The sequence below is a fragment of the Carassius carassius genome, chromosome 10 (assembly GCF_963082965.1).
Source record: "Carassius carassius chromosome 10, fCarCar2.1, whole genome shotgun sequence".
NCBI lineage: Eukaryota > Metazoa > Chordata > Actinopteri > Cypriniformes > Cyprinidae > Carassius > Carassius carassius.
This window is the reverse complement of record NC_081764.1, coordinates 29100494-29118890: the sequence shown is the minus strand read 5'-3', so window position 1 is coordinate 29118890 and position 18397 is coordinate 29100494. Positions and strand designations below refer to the sequence as shown.

General features: G+C 37.0%; 1 protein-coding gene across 2 annotated transcripts; it reads right to left on the bottom strand.

Moving 5' to 3' along the window:
• Positions 1 to 1256: 1256 nt before the first annotated feature.
• Positions 1257 to 18122, bottom strand: LOC132152105 (cyclin-dependent kinase 15-like). 2 transcript variants are annotated; one of them, XM_059560813.1, is made up of 14 exons: positions 17768 to 18122; positions 10489 to 10520; positions 7776 to 7913; positions 7059 to 7153; positions 5973 to 6052; positions 5488 to 5582; positions 5335 to 5397; positions 5127 to 5250; positions 4922 to 5042; positions 3937 to 4030; positions 3764 to 3827; positions 2185 to 2233; positions 1865 to 2007; positions 1257 to 1671 (listed from the first exon to the last, which is right to left on the bottom strand). In XM_059560813.1, the coding sequence occupies exons 1-14, from the start codon at positions 17811 to 17813 to the stop codon at positions 1559 to 1561; spliced, it is 1257 nt and encodes a 418-aa protein (XP_059416796.1). In that variant the 5' UTR covers positions 17814 to 18122; the 3' UTR covers positions 1257 to 1558. The 2 variants fall into 2 exon arrangements, with proteins under 2 accessions (XP_059416796.1, XP_059416795.1); XM_059560812.1 differs by lacking the exons at positions 10489 to 10520; positions 17768 to 18122 and adding an exon at positions 8975 to 9515.
• Between the last annotated feature and the right edge of the window lie 275 nt (positions 18123 to 18397).

The following is an 18397-nucleotide window of genomic DNA, read 5'->3' as shown; positions in this document are numbered from 1 at the left end:
GTTCATTATTTGTTGCAACACTGATTTCAGATACAGTCATAAAAACAAAACAAAAACTGCGGCTGGTAGGAGACATCTTGTTGTCTAAATGGGCGGTAATTGGCCAGAAATAATAGACCATGCTAGTCCAAAAAATGTAAATAAAAAAAGGCAGCTGGGTTGATAGGAACGAAAATTTCCATGTAACAAGTGTAGATTTATGATCCATTTACACTGTAAAATACAAAATATACTGTAAAATATATTCAAAGTTTTATTTTAAGATTGTGACCTAAATTTTTTTCCCATCATTAATTGATCCATGTATAAACATGAAGAGAAACATACTGCAATCAACAAAAAATGTGTGTGTGTGTGTGTGTGTGTGTGTGTGTATATATATATTTCATTAAACTTCATTTTTATTTATGCATTATTTCACTACCCCATTCAACTGAAACTAAAGAACATACAGGCATTTTTTCCAATATTCTAAAACAGGTACAGTTTTAACACATGCAGTTTTCACAGTATTGCATGATGTTGAAGTGCGTGGATGTACTCCGGCACATTGAGTGACTGGAAGTGTGATTCAAACTGTTGTTGCTGGTGACCAACATTGAAGTACACCACTACTTTAAAAAGTTGACTGAGAAGCGGCAATTATTTGAATCTCAGCATCATATACATACATTGCAAATAAGTAAAAAAAAAAAAAAAAAAAAAAAGTACAGATACTAAAACTATTTATTATCAATTTGATACAAACACAGCTAAAAAACTGTTCTGAACATGTCCCGACAGTGGCCATCAGCGTACAGGAGAAATATGAGTATGTGCTGTACGAAAACAGGTAATTTGGGGTGAGATTCTCTCCAGGTGTGTTTTATGAATGCATACAAGTCATTTTTTTCACCTGAACACTACACAATAGAGCTTTGGAATATTTGTAGGTATATTCTTCCACATATTTTCATATCATATTTCAAAATCATCTCTCGCACACTCATTCTCTTTTCTGTGCAATATATACAAAAACTAAATTACATATAAAAATGAAGTGCATTTAATTGAAACTTATTCACAATGAAAGTGTGCTGTAAACAGTCTCTGGACATCTGTTTGCAAAAAGGGGCAGGAAAACGTAAAAGTAAGCTATTCTCTGCGAATACGCAAAACTTCCAATTCATCAACTGCTTCAGGTAAATAACTAGAAGAATAAGAAAACGCTGTAAATGGTTAAGCAAACTAGTCGGTTTATGTTTACAATAATGAATTCAAATAATATGGTGGATATTGATCTCAAAATATAGAATGCGTTTGAAATGAATTGGATCCTGATGAAATCAGCTTTGACTTGGATCACCATGATCGACTGTAAAACATTTTTAGTTAATACTGGTCCAAAATGTAAAAACATGAATCTTTTGAAAGAGAATCTGATATATTTGAAAAAGGTGATTATGTTCTGAATAAACAACATACAAACTGACCGTCATGCTGCAACAGTGTCACGTTTACTCATGCTGGTGTGTTTTTGGTTTTACAAGCACATCAACTATTTACAAAGGTGAGATTTTCACCAGCACTTGGCCAGCGGAGCAAGAGGCGATTTAATTCGTCTGCTGGGGCTGAAGATATCCCTCGCTTCCGTCTCTAACCTCACGTCCGGCACCTTAAAGATTGACACAGCTGACGGAAAGGAAGAAAGATTAGAGAATGAGAAATAAGACGTTTCTAAGATTGCATAATCTTGAGTCGGCGTTGAAAAGGTTGCCAGTTTTGACAGTAACTACAAGGGATTTAACTTTGATCTTGTGTGGAATTGTGTGGAAGCTGGAATTGCGTGCATTCCGCTCATATAGTGAAATTCTTCAGCACTTACTGTCCCTTAGATGCATTAACGGAGGTGGAAGTGTGTTGAAATATGGATGTAGCAATGCATCCTGGGCTGAAATCCTGTCCTTTGGATTCATCATCAGCATCTGCTGGGCCAGATCCTCCGTCTTATAAGGTAACTGAGCAAGTCTGAGCCAATGTACACACACACACACACACAAAGAGAGCTATGGGTCAGACATCCATTAGAGATGGGGGTGGAGGAAGGGAGATGAAGACCGCTATACAAAAACCCTTCTGTTCCCACTTGGAAACCAAAACGCACACATATACGTGCACAAGCATGCTCGCATAAACTGGTCTTACCTTTTCCAGACATCTCGAAATTGCTTGGGCTTGCAGGGCAGGAACCACTCTACAGGAACACAAAGAGACCTTTTTTAGTTAACAGACCACCAGAACATCCAGCTCTGATCAGGTATCTTTACTAAGAGCACGTTAAGACAATGAGCCATGAGACAATCTATGAAAGCCTTCATTATTTACTATTCTTCGTGTTGTTCCAAGCTCATATCTTCTGTGGAGCATGAAAAGAGTTGTTTAGCAGAATGTGCACTCTGCTCTTTTGCATTCAAAAACAGTGAGTGATGATTGGGGCTGCCAAGCTTCAAAAAGGAGCATTATTAAAGTAGGCATGAGATGAAAATTTTATATCCATTCTGTGAACTATATATTCATGTACCTGCTTCATTTTTCTTTTTTGAAATCATATAAATTGGTCTTTCAGTGAAAACGAATAATTTAGTCTGCTTAAACCCTTCACTAATACAATGACAACATTAAAATGAAAATATAACAAATAAAAAAAGCTAATAATATTAATAATTTTTTTAAGAACCCTATAAATGTAAAAATGGTTCTTGCTATAAAGATGGTTTGAGGAAGCTTTATTATGAGTGTCCTTCTGTCAGTGTCTGTGGTCACAGGCCACCCGGTCATTCTTGGCTGAAACCTGAGGCCACACTTACGCTTCAGCACACCTGGATATACCCGAGAGACCACAGCGGGTTCAGGTTGCTTTTCTCCAATACACAGTATGCACACATACAGAGCAGCCTGGGGCTTGGGTAAACCCAGATTCATGGAGAAACACAGCAAACAAGGCCTGCCAGCAGTTTACCTACCACACACCATCTCCATCAGTACCCACACACTCTAAATGAGGCATATTTCCCAAAGTCACCTCACATTTCTCATTTGCGCACCTGTGTAATAAGTTTGCACTTCATTTCCAGGACTGCAATGGAAAGACGTCAACCCCCTTTCCTGCATGAGTGTGTGAAGGTGTGTGTTTGTGTCTGACTCAAAGGTGTCAAGTCAACTCACGGCCAACACAACCGCTAACAGAACACCTATACACACAAAATGATTTATACTGGAAACACAGCTTCAGCACAACTCTGTGAATTTGCTCTAGCCATTTTCGATTTGTATGACTGCATGTTATTAAAACGACAGTCCCTTGGCAACAAGTTTACACCTACACATCGCCAAGCACACACGCAGTGCATACAGATGACGGTGTCTATGTGTAGTTCAAGTCTAAATATGTGCATGTGTGAATGAGATTTGAGAGCTATGATTAAAGGGAAGATTATTAATGAATAACAACATAATTCCAAAAATATTTTCTGTTCCACAGAAGGAAGTCATACAGCTTTGGAAACACATTAGAGTGAGTAAATGATGAGAGAATTTCATTTTTGGGTGTACTCACCCTTTAAAGACATATTTCTTCTTGATCTAAGCCCTAAAATCCCTTTCAGTCCAGTAACATAATTTAGTCAAGTTTATTCAGTCATATTAAAACATTTCTTTGACTTAAATAAATTTTGATGTTAAAACGTTAGTACAGAGACAGATGAAAGAAGGATTTTGCACACACCTGGTTTATAGTTCGGTAGATCACTGACACCTGGCCAGCCCTCCTCGGTCGGGACCCCGAGGACCTCGGACGGAAAGAAGAGGAGAGATGAAGAACGGGAGGAGAGGAGGATAAATAAATGGATAGAAGAGACATTTCACACTATTCTAGTACATTCTCACAAACAGACTCACTGCCCAAATCTTCAGCAGTTGCTCAAAGACATCAGCTAGTCCAGGAAACGCTGGTGACCCCTGTAGCATCTCAATAAAAATGCAGCCGGCTCCCCTAAACATCAACATATTTCATTTGCATATCTTAAATGGAAAAAACATGAATCCAAAAGTTCTGTAGACAAATATGTAAAATACAACCTTGTACATATGTACATATACAGGGCTGAATGTTCAAATTTTGGTTTTTCATTGTGTTTGACACATTTAACCTTGTTTCTTAATAAATAATGTTAGATAAAGACAAGTAAACAGTCAGTAATAAACTTAAGAACAAATGAACACATTACTAGCAATAGCACAAATAAAGACAATAAAACTAAGTTTTCAATTAAATAAATAGTGCTTTATGGTTTTTTTTGTTTCTTGTTTAGGTATGTAGGTCAAACAGTATTATTCAGGTACGAAATAAAACATTGTATAAATTTTAACCAGTTATTTAGTCAAGAGCAAATGTGAATAGAGTGATTAAAACATTTTTTAATTATTAACAGTAATGCCACAGACAGCAGCAGGTATATTAAACTGCATGCATCGGATTTTCTCCCAACTGTTTACGTTCATTTAATTCTTTTCAGTCTAACTCAGTTAAGACTGTGCTTACAAGGATACTCCCCAAAATGGGCATTTTGATTTGATTTTGTGTGTATTTGTCCATTCAAGAACTTCAGTAATGGCGCTCTGTCTGAGACGTGGCTTTCTGCATGTGCGCACACAGAAAACAGTGCTGAATTGAGCACAGAATCTTTCGCGTCCTCTTGTACTTGAACAGTTTAAAATTATTTGAATGCTTAAACTAGCAAGACTTAAAAACACGTGCATATGATACACTTTCGCGACGAGTCAAAATGAGAGCATTAAGCTGAAGGGCAATTCAAAGAGTGGGGGGACACTGGGGGAAAAGAAAAGTCTGTGTGTGTATGTGTGTGTGTGTACAGGGACTCACCAGATGTCTAGGGCTGTGGAGTAATCAGTGGAGCCCATGAGAACATCTGGCGGCCGGTACCATAAAGTCACAACCTGGGAAGAGTATGTTTGGCACGGTATGGACTTAGATCGGGCCAGACCTGACGAAATAAGACCCACCATAGTTTAGAATGTATGACAGAGCATATTATAAGCATGTTAGTGTTTGCATACGTGAAACCTACCAAAATCTGCTAATTTGAGTTCCCCCAAATAACTGATGAGCAAATTTTGAGGTTTGAGGTCTCGGTGCAGAATTCTTCTGCTGTGAATGTAAGACAATCCTCGCAGCAACTGAAACATGAAGAGCTGAAGAAACAGACTGAGCGTGAGAAAGCCCGCTTATTTCTTCTGACCTTTGTTTAATTTTTACGCATTCATGTGTTTGTTTACCCTGATGTTGTACGAGTGAAGTCCGCCAGGATGCTGAATCATGTATTGAGCCAAATCAGTTTGCTGAGAAGGAAAAGGATGTCAAATATGACTGCGGATAGACAAAATTAACAAAATAATATTGTAAGGCGACAGCCAAAATCTTAGACTCACCACATACTCAAAGACAAATGTGAGAGAGTCTCGCGTGTGGATGATGTCGTGAAGCAAGACTATGTTGGCATGTTTAAGGCCCTTTAACAAGGAGGCTGGGAATAATCACAAATAAAACAGACATGCAGCAGCAACAAGTCACATTTTTAGTCTTGATCACCAAGCTTGCATTTTTTCCCCCATCAGAAATTGTTTTCTATTTTAATTAACAGTTTAAAAGACAATTTATTTTTAAGTGGCCAGTTGTCAATGTCACATGACCCTTCAGAGACCCTTCAGAGTTGATGCACAACTCCACTATTCATATTTTAATCACATATATCTTTATATAATGGACACTTCATAAATAGATTCTTTGTTGAGATAAAGTGGTATTCTAGATTGTGTACAACAAACACACACACACTAATTCATCACACCCCACTTCCCTTTGCTTGTGTATAAGCATTTTTGTATCTTGTCTGTGTGTTGTGCTGTTGCAGTACCTTCTCTAATAGCTGTGAATGGAATTCCTTCCTCAGTTTTCATGTGAATCACCTTTAAAGCCACAAGATGACCATTTATCCTGTCAGAAACACAGAAAAAACTCCACAAAAACTCCGCATAATCCACAAACATGCATCTGCAAACAGTTTACCTGGCATTTACTTTCTGGAGAATAACCACCATCCCAATCTCTCCCTTTTAAAGACCTTATGAAATTTATGAGTTTTTTACTATTAGCTATAAGGTTATTTATAGTTTAATTCTTAAAAGTTGACAAATGTAACAAATGGCTTTCATTTGTAGAAAATGTAAAAAAGTTTATATTTTATTTTTGGTCCAATTTAATGCGAAGAGAATGTGCCTTTGATCTAATAATTCACGCCTATGTCTAGCAACAGCACATAGCAAATCATAGCTCATGGCTGTAAATTAAAGCCTACTGGGTATTTAAATCTAAAGGGGTGAGCTCATGAATGTCCCAACCCAACCTTCTGTTTCAGTAGGAAATACTGCAACACAGAAAAGAAATCAGCAATGTTATGGGGTCTTTAAAAGCCTCTCGCCTTGTCTGTCATTTGAATCATCTGCTGGGGTTTAGTAGTAGCTAAGTTCATGACGCCATTTATGGATACAAATTCCACCTACTATTCCAAAACCATCTTTAAGTGAGGTAACATTGTTCCTTTAACCACATAAAAAAGCAAAAATGTTACTAAATTTAAAGCTCTCTATCCTAAAACTGCTGCAAAGAGATGTATGGGGCTGTTTCTTATTACAAAATATTGGTTGTTGTACAACGACATCAAACTGCCTATCAGTGTGAGCCTCAGGTGGGTATCCATATGTTGCAGGTTGACCTTACAAAATGAATCCATGTAAAACAAGCTGAAATAGAAGAACACAACAATGCCTACAGGGAGGCAATGAAAAGAATAATTTGCAGTCTATTATACAGAAGAACAAAGCCACAGGGTGGTGTATCTGAATAATGTGCTTGCAAACTGAATACTGCCATAAAACATTCATCTGCACCAGTGAATACATTTCCCTCTACTGGCAACATCTGATCTAGAGTGTCTACTAACCTGCTAATACCTTTGTACACTGAGGCATATGTGCCCTCTCCAAGTTTTTCAAGATTCAGATAAGATGTTGCATTCCCAAACTGCAGACCAGTTTTCTGTGAATGAAATGCACACGCATTTATTTCGCCAGCCAAGCAACTGCCATTTAAATAAATGACAGGAAGCTTTTATAGACCCCCTTGGTGTAGCTGCCATACATATTAAACTAAAAACAACTGAACCAATAAATTAGTAAAAAAATGTGTGAATGATTGCTGTGTAAATACACTTCTAATACATTACAAATTTGGGAAAGTCGCCTTTTTGTATTACAGCCTTCATATCATTCAATGCAAACTTTTTTGTTTTATATCATATTTGATAGATCAGGTTTTTATGGCTTTTATCTTTAGCATATGGTGCTCATACTTGAGGAAGAAAAGAGTTTTATTCCAAGGCCCAAACTGAGCAAGAATATGCCATATATAGTGCAGATATTGTTATTTATATGGCCTAAAAGAAAGATGAAATTCTGATGGCTTGTAATGTAAATCAACAAGATCTTTATAATAGTATAACAGACTACTTACACGAAATACATCTAAATATCAATTGTCAGTCGACATCTCCCAATAATCCTGGGTAAGATGAAATTGAAATGCTCAGTTTTATGATCAAGGCTGTTTGTTTATTTCTGTGAATCCGTGAAGATTGTTAAATCCCCCCTAAATATCTCACCCACTGGAAGTCTTGCTGGAAGCTCTTTCCTCCCATAGGATCGCTGTTACTGCGGCCCCTCTGAACTCGGAGCCGTCGCACCTGCAGCGTGTGAAACCAGTGCGGCTGTGGTTTCTCCTCCCCGTCCAGCTCTCCCAGCTGAAAGCAGAGACAAAGAGAGAGCAACACATGGAGATAGTTTGATCTGTATCAGATACAGCATGAGATGTTATTACACCTCGTCTTACTGTATCCATCACACCAGTCTGTGTGAACCGTGTCCTCATTTTCATGCCTATGTGGCTTCAGGTTTTTATTTCTACCAGCTCTGAATCCTAAATTGCTTTACATGCTGACTGATTGTAGATGTTCTACTGTTATATTTCAGAAAAATGCATTGATCAAAAGTAAACATTTATAACTTTACAGAAGATTTCTCTTTCAAATAAATGCTTTTATTTAATCTTTACCACAGTTTCTACAAAAAATATTAAGCAGTGGAAATGATTTTCAAATGGCTGCTGTAAATTTACCTAATAAATGAAAATATGTTAAAATAGAAATCAGTTATTTTTATTTGTAATAATATTTCACAATAATCCTGTTGTAACTGTCTTTGAGCAAATAAGTTAAGCTTTTATTGCTTACATTTCCATCTTTTATGGTAAAAAAGTCTATTTTAGCTGAAATGTTCCCTATTTCTCTCTCCTTGCCTATATTCTATTCATCCGAGCGATTTCTTCACACACAGGAACAGCTGACATTCTCAGAATTGACTTCAGGGTTCACTGCACAGAACGTACTGTAACCAGACAATTGTATCTTCAGATCATTTGGAAATAAAATGGCTTTCCTTCAATCAAATACATTACTTTCGACTTAATATTTTCTTGGAAGTGACACAAGAACACTAAAATAGTTGGAAATGCTAAAATAGTTTAACCCTTTAACATAACAGTAAATCAGAGACCCTTATGATACAACATTCAAAACCAGACCTATTTTTCAATGGCATTTTTAGGAGACATTCTACTATAATGTTTCAAATTTCAATGTTATTGTAATTCAAAAAGACATAATCATATAGCCATATTTGATGTCAAACACACGCACACTCTCTCTCTCTCTCTCACACACACACACACACACACACACACACACACACACACACACACACACACACACACACACACACACACACACACACAAACCCATCTGACCTCAGCAACTGGGAGGGAGGACACACTCCAGGTTTTTGATGGTCTTTCTTCCATTTTCATTGCTTCTTTTATCTCTTCCACTCTCAACTCAAACATTTCCTCTTTTTCTTCCCTTCTGACTTCATTTGATTTATCTCCACAACACCAACAACATCTCCTCCAGCTCACAGATGCCCAAACCCGCATTCTCCACAGGAAATCCTCCATCTCCAAATCTTCTCCTCTCTAACTCACTCTGACTATCTCTGATTAAGCTGTACAACTCATATGACTTGCATGAGAAAGTGTGTGTGTGTGTGTGTGTGTGTGTGTGTGTCTGCAGGCCTGGTCTTATGACTCAATCTCCAATCCATGACAGCCAAACACAAACAGCCATGTTATATTCGCTAAGGGGAACAAATGCATCCATTCAACCACAGGAGAGAAAAGCAGGATGAGACAGACAGTAAGAAATAGTGAGTATGAGAGAGAAAAAAGATAAGAGAGAATAAGAGGACAAGACAGAGAATCTTTTCATTCAAATTTTAACCCAAAAGTTGGGTTAGTCCATATTTGACCCAAAGTTGGGTTGAAACAACCCAACATTTTTTAAAGTGTGTGATGCAAAGCTGAAATTTCAGCATCATTATCCCAGTCTTTAGTGTCACATGATCCTTCAGAAATCATTATGATATGCTGATTTAGTGAAAAAAGAAAAATGTTTAATCTTTGTAGAAAGAATATTTATTCATTTTGTTCAATAAAAAAATTAAAAGAACAGCTTTTTTATTATTATTATTTATTTTTAGACGTTTAATCTAAGCCACATTTAAATACCTGATTAAATACCATGTTTGTGTTTTCACATGCTCTGGACATTACTTGTAGGCTACTAGGGTTACTGGAGTGTAGTTGTTAAGAGAAATAGCATGATGGATGTTTTCTCTATTCTTTATTGTCTTTTGCTATCTGGACTCTGTATCCAGATGGGACATGCTTGACTGAGCAATGATTAAGGCACCAAATACTGACAGGAGGACAGATGTACGCTGCTGTGCTGCCACTCTCCCTAAGAAAATACTAGCTTACTACTTACTACTACTGAATTCTGTGCAGTATATTGCATATGCATTGTTGTCACGTTCTCCAAAATGAAAACAGTTAGTGTGCAACAGTTGGGACAGGGTCGACTGACTCTGTTGTATACTGAATATTTTAGTAAATATAGTAGGTTATCTGGGTATTCTGTGCATAAAAAACTATGTTCATACTGCATACATACTATACACTACAGAACAAGTAAGAACAGAACAGTAGTGTACCATTCCAAACACAGCCTCTCTTTCATTCCCCCAGTAGAGGGCAGTGCTGCTTTTTTTCTCAGCTTGTTATTTAGTTTTTCCTATCTTCCCTCTTTTTCTCTGTATTTCCAGTAGTGCTGTATTTCCAGCTGTCATCTGTCCTTTTTCTGTGGGAGGAGGGATGTTTGTTTGTGCTCATAATATGTTGTGTAATGTCATGTCAAATGTTCTTACCTCCTCATAGCCCAGATGTCTTTGTTTTAACCCTGAAAAACATTAAAGAGCCATTTAGATGGACCAAAACACTTTAAATGTCCAGATACACAGTGTTGTTCCCTGCAGCACACATCATGTGTAAGAAATGAGTTAGCTATTTGTAATGGTTTTATAAAGATATTTAAAGACTTTTTCAAAGGAAAAGGCCTTTATACACACAAACACACACACACACACACACACACACACACACACACACACACACACACACACACACACACACACACATACACACACACACACACACTCTCTCTCTCTCTCTCTCTCTCTCTCTCTCTCTAATGCATGTGTATTAAATATATTTATATATAATAATCTTATGATATAATCACAAATTATATATAATTTGTACTTAATATGTTTATATAATCTTTTATATATTTAATAACTATATATATTAAATATAATCTCATTTCAATACAAAAATTAAACAAATGTAATCTATGCGTCAAACACATAAATACATAAATTAAATACAAATTATAATAATGTTATATATTGAATTATATTAAACACATTTACATGCATTACTTCCATTTAATACATCTGATAAATAAAATATTGCATTCACTGTAGTACCCTTCATGTGTGATAAATTAATTTTGGTGTGTTTGTAATGGATTTATAATGATATTTATAAGAACTTTTTATAGTAACAGTGCTTGGATACAGTGAAATATGAAAGCAATCCTACTACTATTATGTCAGATGAGAGAGAGAGAGCGAGAGAGAGCGAGAGAGAGAGAGCGTGTTTGTGCTTATCAAGTCATATATCAAACAAAGTCAACAGTATAATTACAGATTTAATTACATTTCAATTATTTATATTTAAAAAATATATAAATAATTAAAAACACAAATATATTTAAATATAAAAATGTAAAAACATGTATGTACTATGTACACAAGTGCACTGTATCAAATGATTAATGCTAGTTCATAGTATTTTCAGACTGGGTCCTATAACATAAATATTTAAACTACATAAATATAATGCATAACAGTATAATATCACATAGTTAATTTTATTGAATACACACTTTCCTTTAATACATTTATTAAATGAAAAAGCTTTCAGGTCAGCAAGCAGACAGACTGGCTAAACCGACCGTCTGCTAGCTGCCTCACGTCAGAGAGGTCAGCTAATTCTCAGCACATAGAGACTCTTTCACCTAGATATCACACTATAGAGACTGTGTCTGTTCCCTGAACTAGAAAATACAAAAAAACGTCCAAACCAAGTTAAGATTAACAATTTAATTGAGGTTCAAGAAATACAAAACAGATGCAATATGGATAAACAAATGATAAAGCTTGGCTTATTGAATATCAGATCCCTTTCTACGAAAACACTTTTTGTAAATAATATGATCACCGATCATAATCTAGATGTGTTCTGTTTGACAGAAATTGATTACATTATTTTAAATGAGTCCACCCCTCAAGATTACTGTTATAAACATGAGCCGTGTCTAAAAGGCAAAGGGGGAGGTGTTGCTTCAATTTATAACAACGTTTTCAGGATTTCTCAGAGGGCAGGCTTCAAGTATAACTCATTTGAAGTAATGGTGCTTCATATAACATTATCCAGAGAAACAAATGTTAATGATAAATCCCCTGTTATGTTTGTACTGGCTACTGTATACAGGCCCCTAGGGCACCATACAGACTTTATTAAAGAGTTTGGTGATTTTACATCCGAGTTAGTTCTGGCTGCAGATACATTTTTAATAGTTGGTGATTTTAATATCCATGTTGATAATGAAAAAGATGCATTGGGATCAACATTTATAGATATTCTGAACTCTATTGGGGTTAGACAACACGTTTCAGGACCTACTCATTGTCGAAATCATACTCTAGTTTTAATACTGTCACATGGAATTGATGTTGATAGTGTTGAAATTATGCAGCCAAGTGATGATATCTCAGATCATTTTTTAGTTTTGTGCAAACTTCATATAGCCAAAATTGTAAATTCTACTTCTTGTTACAAGTATGGAAGAACCATCACTTCTACCACAAAAGACTGCTTTTTAAGTTATCTTCCTGATGTATCCAAATTCCTTAGCATATCCAAAACCTCAGAACAACTTGATGATGTAACAGAAACTACGGACTCTCTCTTTTCTAGCATTTTAAATAGAGTTGCTCCTTTACGCTTAAAGAAGGTTAAGGAAACCAGTATGACACCATGGTATAATGAGCATACTCGCACCCTAAAGAGAGCAGTCCGAAAAATGGAGCGCAGCTGGAGGAAAACAAAACTAGAGGTATTTCGTATTGCTTGGCGGGAAAGTAACCTATCCTACAGAAAAGCATTAAAAACTACTAGATCCGATTACTTTTCTTCTCTTTTAGAAAAAAACAAACATAACCCCAGGTATTTATTCAATACAGTGCCTAAATTACCGAAAAATAAAGCCTCAACAAGTGTTGACATTTCCCAACATCACAGCAGTAATGACTTTATGAACTACTTTACTTCTAAAATCGATACCATTAGAGAATAAATTGCAACCATTCAGCCGTCAGCTACAGTATCGCATCAGACAGTGCACTATAGATCCCCTGAGGAACAGTTCAACTCATTCTCTACTATAGGAGAGGAAGAATTGTATAAACTTGTTAAATCATCTAAACCAACAACATGTATTTTAGACCCTATACCATCTAAGCTCCTAAAAGAGGTGCTTCCAGAAGTCATAGATCCTCTTCTGACTATTATTAATTCCTTCACTGTCATTAGAATATGTCCACAAAACCTTCAAACTGGCTGTTATTAAGCCTCTCATCAAACAATCACAACTTGACCCCAAAGAACTAGTTAATTATAGACCAATCTCGAATCTCCCTTTTCTGTCCAACAGAGGTGTTAATTATAGGACCAAAAAACTCTGCATGTAATAACCTAGAACACTGTCTAAGACTTGATGGTTGCTCTGTCAATTCTTCGTCATCTGTTAGGAACCTAGGTGTGCTATTTGATCGCAATCTTTCCTTAGAAAGCCACGTTTCTACCATTTGTAAAACTGCATTTTTCCATCTCAAAAATATATCTAAATTACGGCCTATGCTCTCAATGTCTAATGTAGAAATGTTAATCCATGCATTTATGACCTCAAGGTTAGATTATTGTAATGCTTTATTGGGTGGTTGTTCTGCATGCTTAGTAAACAAACTACAGCTAGTCCAAAATGCAGCAGCAAGAGTTCTTACTAGAACCAGGAAGTATGACCATATTAGCCCGGTCCTGTCAACACTGCATTGGCTCCCTATCAAACATCGTATAGATTTTCAAATATTGCTTATTACTTATAAAGCCCTGAATGGTTTAGCACCTCAGTATTTGAATGAGCTCCTTTTACATTATAATCCTCTACGTCCGCTACGTTCTCAAAACTCAGGCAATTTGATAATACTTAGAATATCAAAATCAACTGCGGGAGGCAGATCCTTTTCCTATTTGGCGCCTAAACTCTGGAATAACCTACCTAACATTGTTCGGGAGGCAGACACACTCTTGCAGTTTAAATCTAGATTAAAGACCCATCTCTTTAACCTGGCTTACACATAACATACTAATATGCTTTTAATATCCAAATCCGTTAAAGAATTTTTAGGCTGCATTAATTAGGTTAACCGGAACCGGGAACACTTCCCATAACACCCTATGTACTTGCTACATCATTAGAAGAATGGCATCTACGCTAATATTAGTCTGTTTCTCTCTTATTCCGAGGTCACCGTAGCCACCAGATCCAGTCTGTATCCAGATCAGAGGGTCACTGCAGTCACCCGGATCCAGAACGTATCCAGCCCAGATGGTGGATCAGCACCTAGAAAGGACCTCTACAGCCCTGAAAGACAGCGGAGACCAGGACAACTAGAGCCCAAGATACAGATCCCCTGTAAAGACCTTGTCTCAGAGGACCACCAGGACAAGACCACAGGAAACAGTTGATTCTTCTGCACAATCTGACTTTGCTGCAGCCTGTAATTGAACTACTGGTTTCGTCTGGTCAGAGGAGAACTGGCCCCCCAACTGAGCCTGGTTTCTCCCAAGGTTTTTTTCTCCATACTGTCACCGATGGAGTTTCGGTTCCTTGCCGCTGTCGCCTCTGGCTTGCTTAGTTGGGGTCACTTCATCTACAGCGATATTGTTGACTTGATTGCAAATAAATGCACAGACACTATTTAAACTGAACAGAGATGACATCACTGAATTCAATGATGAACTGCCTTTAACTATCATTTTGCATTATTGACACACTGTTTTCCTAAAGAATGTTGTTCAGTTGCTTTGACGCAATGTATTTTGTTTAAAGCGCTATATAAATAAAGGTGACTTGACTTTAATTTTACAGAAAGAGGATAGAGGAAGAACACGTAATACTTCAGAATTCTCAGTATGTAACTGTGTGTGTGTGTGTGTGTGTGTGTGGTTTGATAAAGCAGGTACAAGGTGAGTCACGCTCCGTGTTTAAGCTCCTGACAGGAGAGGCGAAGAGGAGCAGGTGGCTGTGTACAGGGGGTCTGAGATTTACCCTTCACCTTCATTTAAATTTCAGGAGCAAATTCAACACTAAACGGGATCAGAGAGAGAGGAACGGACAAAGAGAGGAAGAGAAAGACCCCATGATCACAGTTCAGCTGATGGGTGCTCTGCAAAACAGCACTCAGCATTTAAAACGTTCATTTCGGTGATGTATATTTGAAAAGTGTCTCTAAGAGGCAGAATGTATCTGCTATAATGTGTGATTTGATATGTTCTGACAATCACTCACAATAAAATGAACTCTGTTTAGGTAAAAGATACAGGGGATATAAAAATAAGCCCATCTTCATATGTTTTAAGGCTCAATGTGACTCCAGGAAGACAGTTATGCCCTAAAACTGTCCAGTAAATTTTACAATGTCAAATACTATAGAGAACCCCTGTTAAGAAGAAAGTTTTTTACAATTTTTTTTTTTTAATTTTAGCTAAAAAATGATAGTGATATAGGAAGGATTTCATTAAAGGCTCCATTTATAGTTGACTGCATTAATTTTCATATAACTACATACCGTTAGATGACTGAATTAAAAAGCACTGTAAGTTGACCCAGAAGACTGTATGTCTCTGTTGGATCGTTCCAGATCTAATTGACTAAAATCTCTTTTTGGCACGGGTGCAGGTGTGACTCTGAGGAGCTCTGCTGACATCAGATTAGTGACATTGTTGACAGGGAAGAAAGGTCATCATCCAGCAATGCCCAGTCTACATTAACCAACAACTGCCATGAAACTCATTCTAGAGAGGAGGTTGTAGGGAGTCCATTTCACATCAAGCATCTATTCAAAAATATATTTAACAGAAATACATGCCAAGGGAAGCATGAAATATTATTTATAATATTTAAAGGAATAGTTCACCCAAAAAAGAAAATTGCTTTATGAAAGAAAATATACTTACCCTCAAGCCATCCAAAATATAGATCAGTTTGTTTCTTCATCAGAAAAGATCAATTTAGCATTACATAACTTGCTCACCAGTGGATCCTCTGCAGTGAATGGCTGCCGTCAGAATTTGAGTGCAAAACAGCTGATAAAACGTCACAATAATCCACAAGTAATGACTACTGTCCAACAATTAACATCTTGTGAAGTGAAAAGATGCGAGTTTGTGAAAAACAAATCCATCATTTGTGCATTTAAACATTAAACCTCTGCTTCTGGCTAAAATATGAGTTCATAATCCATAATAACGCTTCAGCCAGTGAAAAAGTCCATCCTCTGTTCTCCTCTCAGTTCAAAATCCACCAACTTATTGAACCATTTTGGAGTTTTTTTTTTTTTTTACTGTTAACTGTGCTTTATCTGTATATATTTCTCTCCTGATTCAGATGAGATGACTTTTTCACTGGAAAGGCAATATTATGGATAGAGGAATCAATGGTTTAAAGTTAAGTCCCTTCTCTCTCTTGATCTGCACATATATTCATGAGTCAGGGAAAGGGAGGGCTAAGAGAGCTCATAACTCATGCTCAGAAGCATCATGGCTTCCTGCTCTCTGTTTTCATCCTCTCATCCATCTATACACTCCACTCTTTCTGTCTCTGCATGAGTATCTTTCCTTATTCCATCAAGTTTGTTCTCTCCTTCATCAACACTTGACGTCCTTTGCTTACTGTTCTGCATTCTGTTGCCAACTCTCCATGTTTTCCCTCCTTCACTCTCTCTCGTTGCTGATCTGTGAGCAGTGTACAGCAGTAAGTGCTGTTTAATATGTTGCCAGCCACCCATCACTCACATATTAGACAAGTGCAGTGATTGGTTGGATGTAGTCCAAAAAACTCAGGTAAATTAATCAAGTTTAAGACCCTAATAACATTTTTAGTATTTAGTTCTTAACTTATTTCAGTTAGTTACTTAGTCTAAATTATATATATATATACTTGAGCAAAGCACCGAACCCCCAACTGCTCCCCGGGCGCCGCAGCATAAATGGCTGCCCACTGCTCCGGGTGTGTGTTCACAGTGTGTGTGTGTGTGTGTGTGTTCACTGCTGTGTGTGTGTTCTTTGGATGGGTTAAATGCAGAGCACGAATTCTGAGTATGGGTCACCAAACTTGGCTGAATGTCACGTCACTCACTTCACTTTTATTTCAGCTTTATTTCAATTACCAATTTTTTTTTAAATAGTTTTAGTTAATAATAACTGGGAGATAAATGGGAGACCAGATAAACCAGCTTAAAACAGCTCAGATGGCCTTAGATGGGTTGAAACTTATTTTTGTTTTGTTTGTTTTTTTCCCCAGTAGGATATGGTCTCTAGAAATTTAAATAGATGTCAGGAGCTGTTTCACTGACAATCAAACCATCAAATTTGAGACAGGTTGATTTATTAGGTTTATAAGCTATTGGGGTTTATCACATTAAATTTACTATAAGCAACATGTATATTCAATTAAATGATACAAGAAATGCAAATTAGCACAAATACAAATAATATTATCTAATATTTATGTGAGGCACAAACAAGAATGTAAATGTAGCCATTATATGCAGCTCAGGGTACATACATGAATCAAGTTATTTACAGTTTGAGAGATGCTGGGGATGGAGAAGATTGTTGTTTTATCTCTTTAATTATGTACTATTCCTACTTCCCACATGATGAGACATTAACACACGTTATTAAGGACAGATTTTCCTACTGATTGTAGATTCTTAGATACAGCTGAAATGTACTTACCGAGACGCTGGAAAGCTTCAGAAGCTGCATGCCGGAGGTTCTGCATGCTGTCTGCTTCTTCTGATGGATCTTGATGGATTTAATGTTGTTATAACAGGAGGCTCTCACTGTGACCTGGACATTTATCGGCCATCATCACTGCCCCTTTATCCAGCATGTCATTCTCCTGCTTCAGCACCCACGCTGACACAAGTTCCCTTCTCTGTCCTCTTACAATTACTCTGAGCTCTGCTCCTGTCTCTCTGTACCACTGTCTCTCTCTTTCTGTTGCTCTCTTGCCTCCTGCAGCTGCCACTGCCGCTTGTGTACAGGCCAATCAGAATTCTTCTGCAAACTACCATCCAGTTGGCTGAAAAATAAAGACAGGCAAGGTTTGTATCTAATACACCCAAAGGGTGCAAGTGTGTGTGTCTCATTATGAGTATGTGAGAAAGAGAGCTGAGAAGCTTGACCCCCCCCCCCCCCCAAACGCACACACACGAAACAATACATGAATTAATGAATTAAATTATAAATAAATAAGCGGTTTCTGATTGATGAAACGCTTTAACCACAGCAAAATAAATATACAAATATGCTATAACCTGCTTTATTGTTTATATCGTCGCAAAGTGTAAACTTATCGCCCAG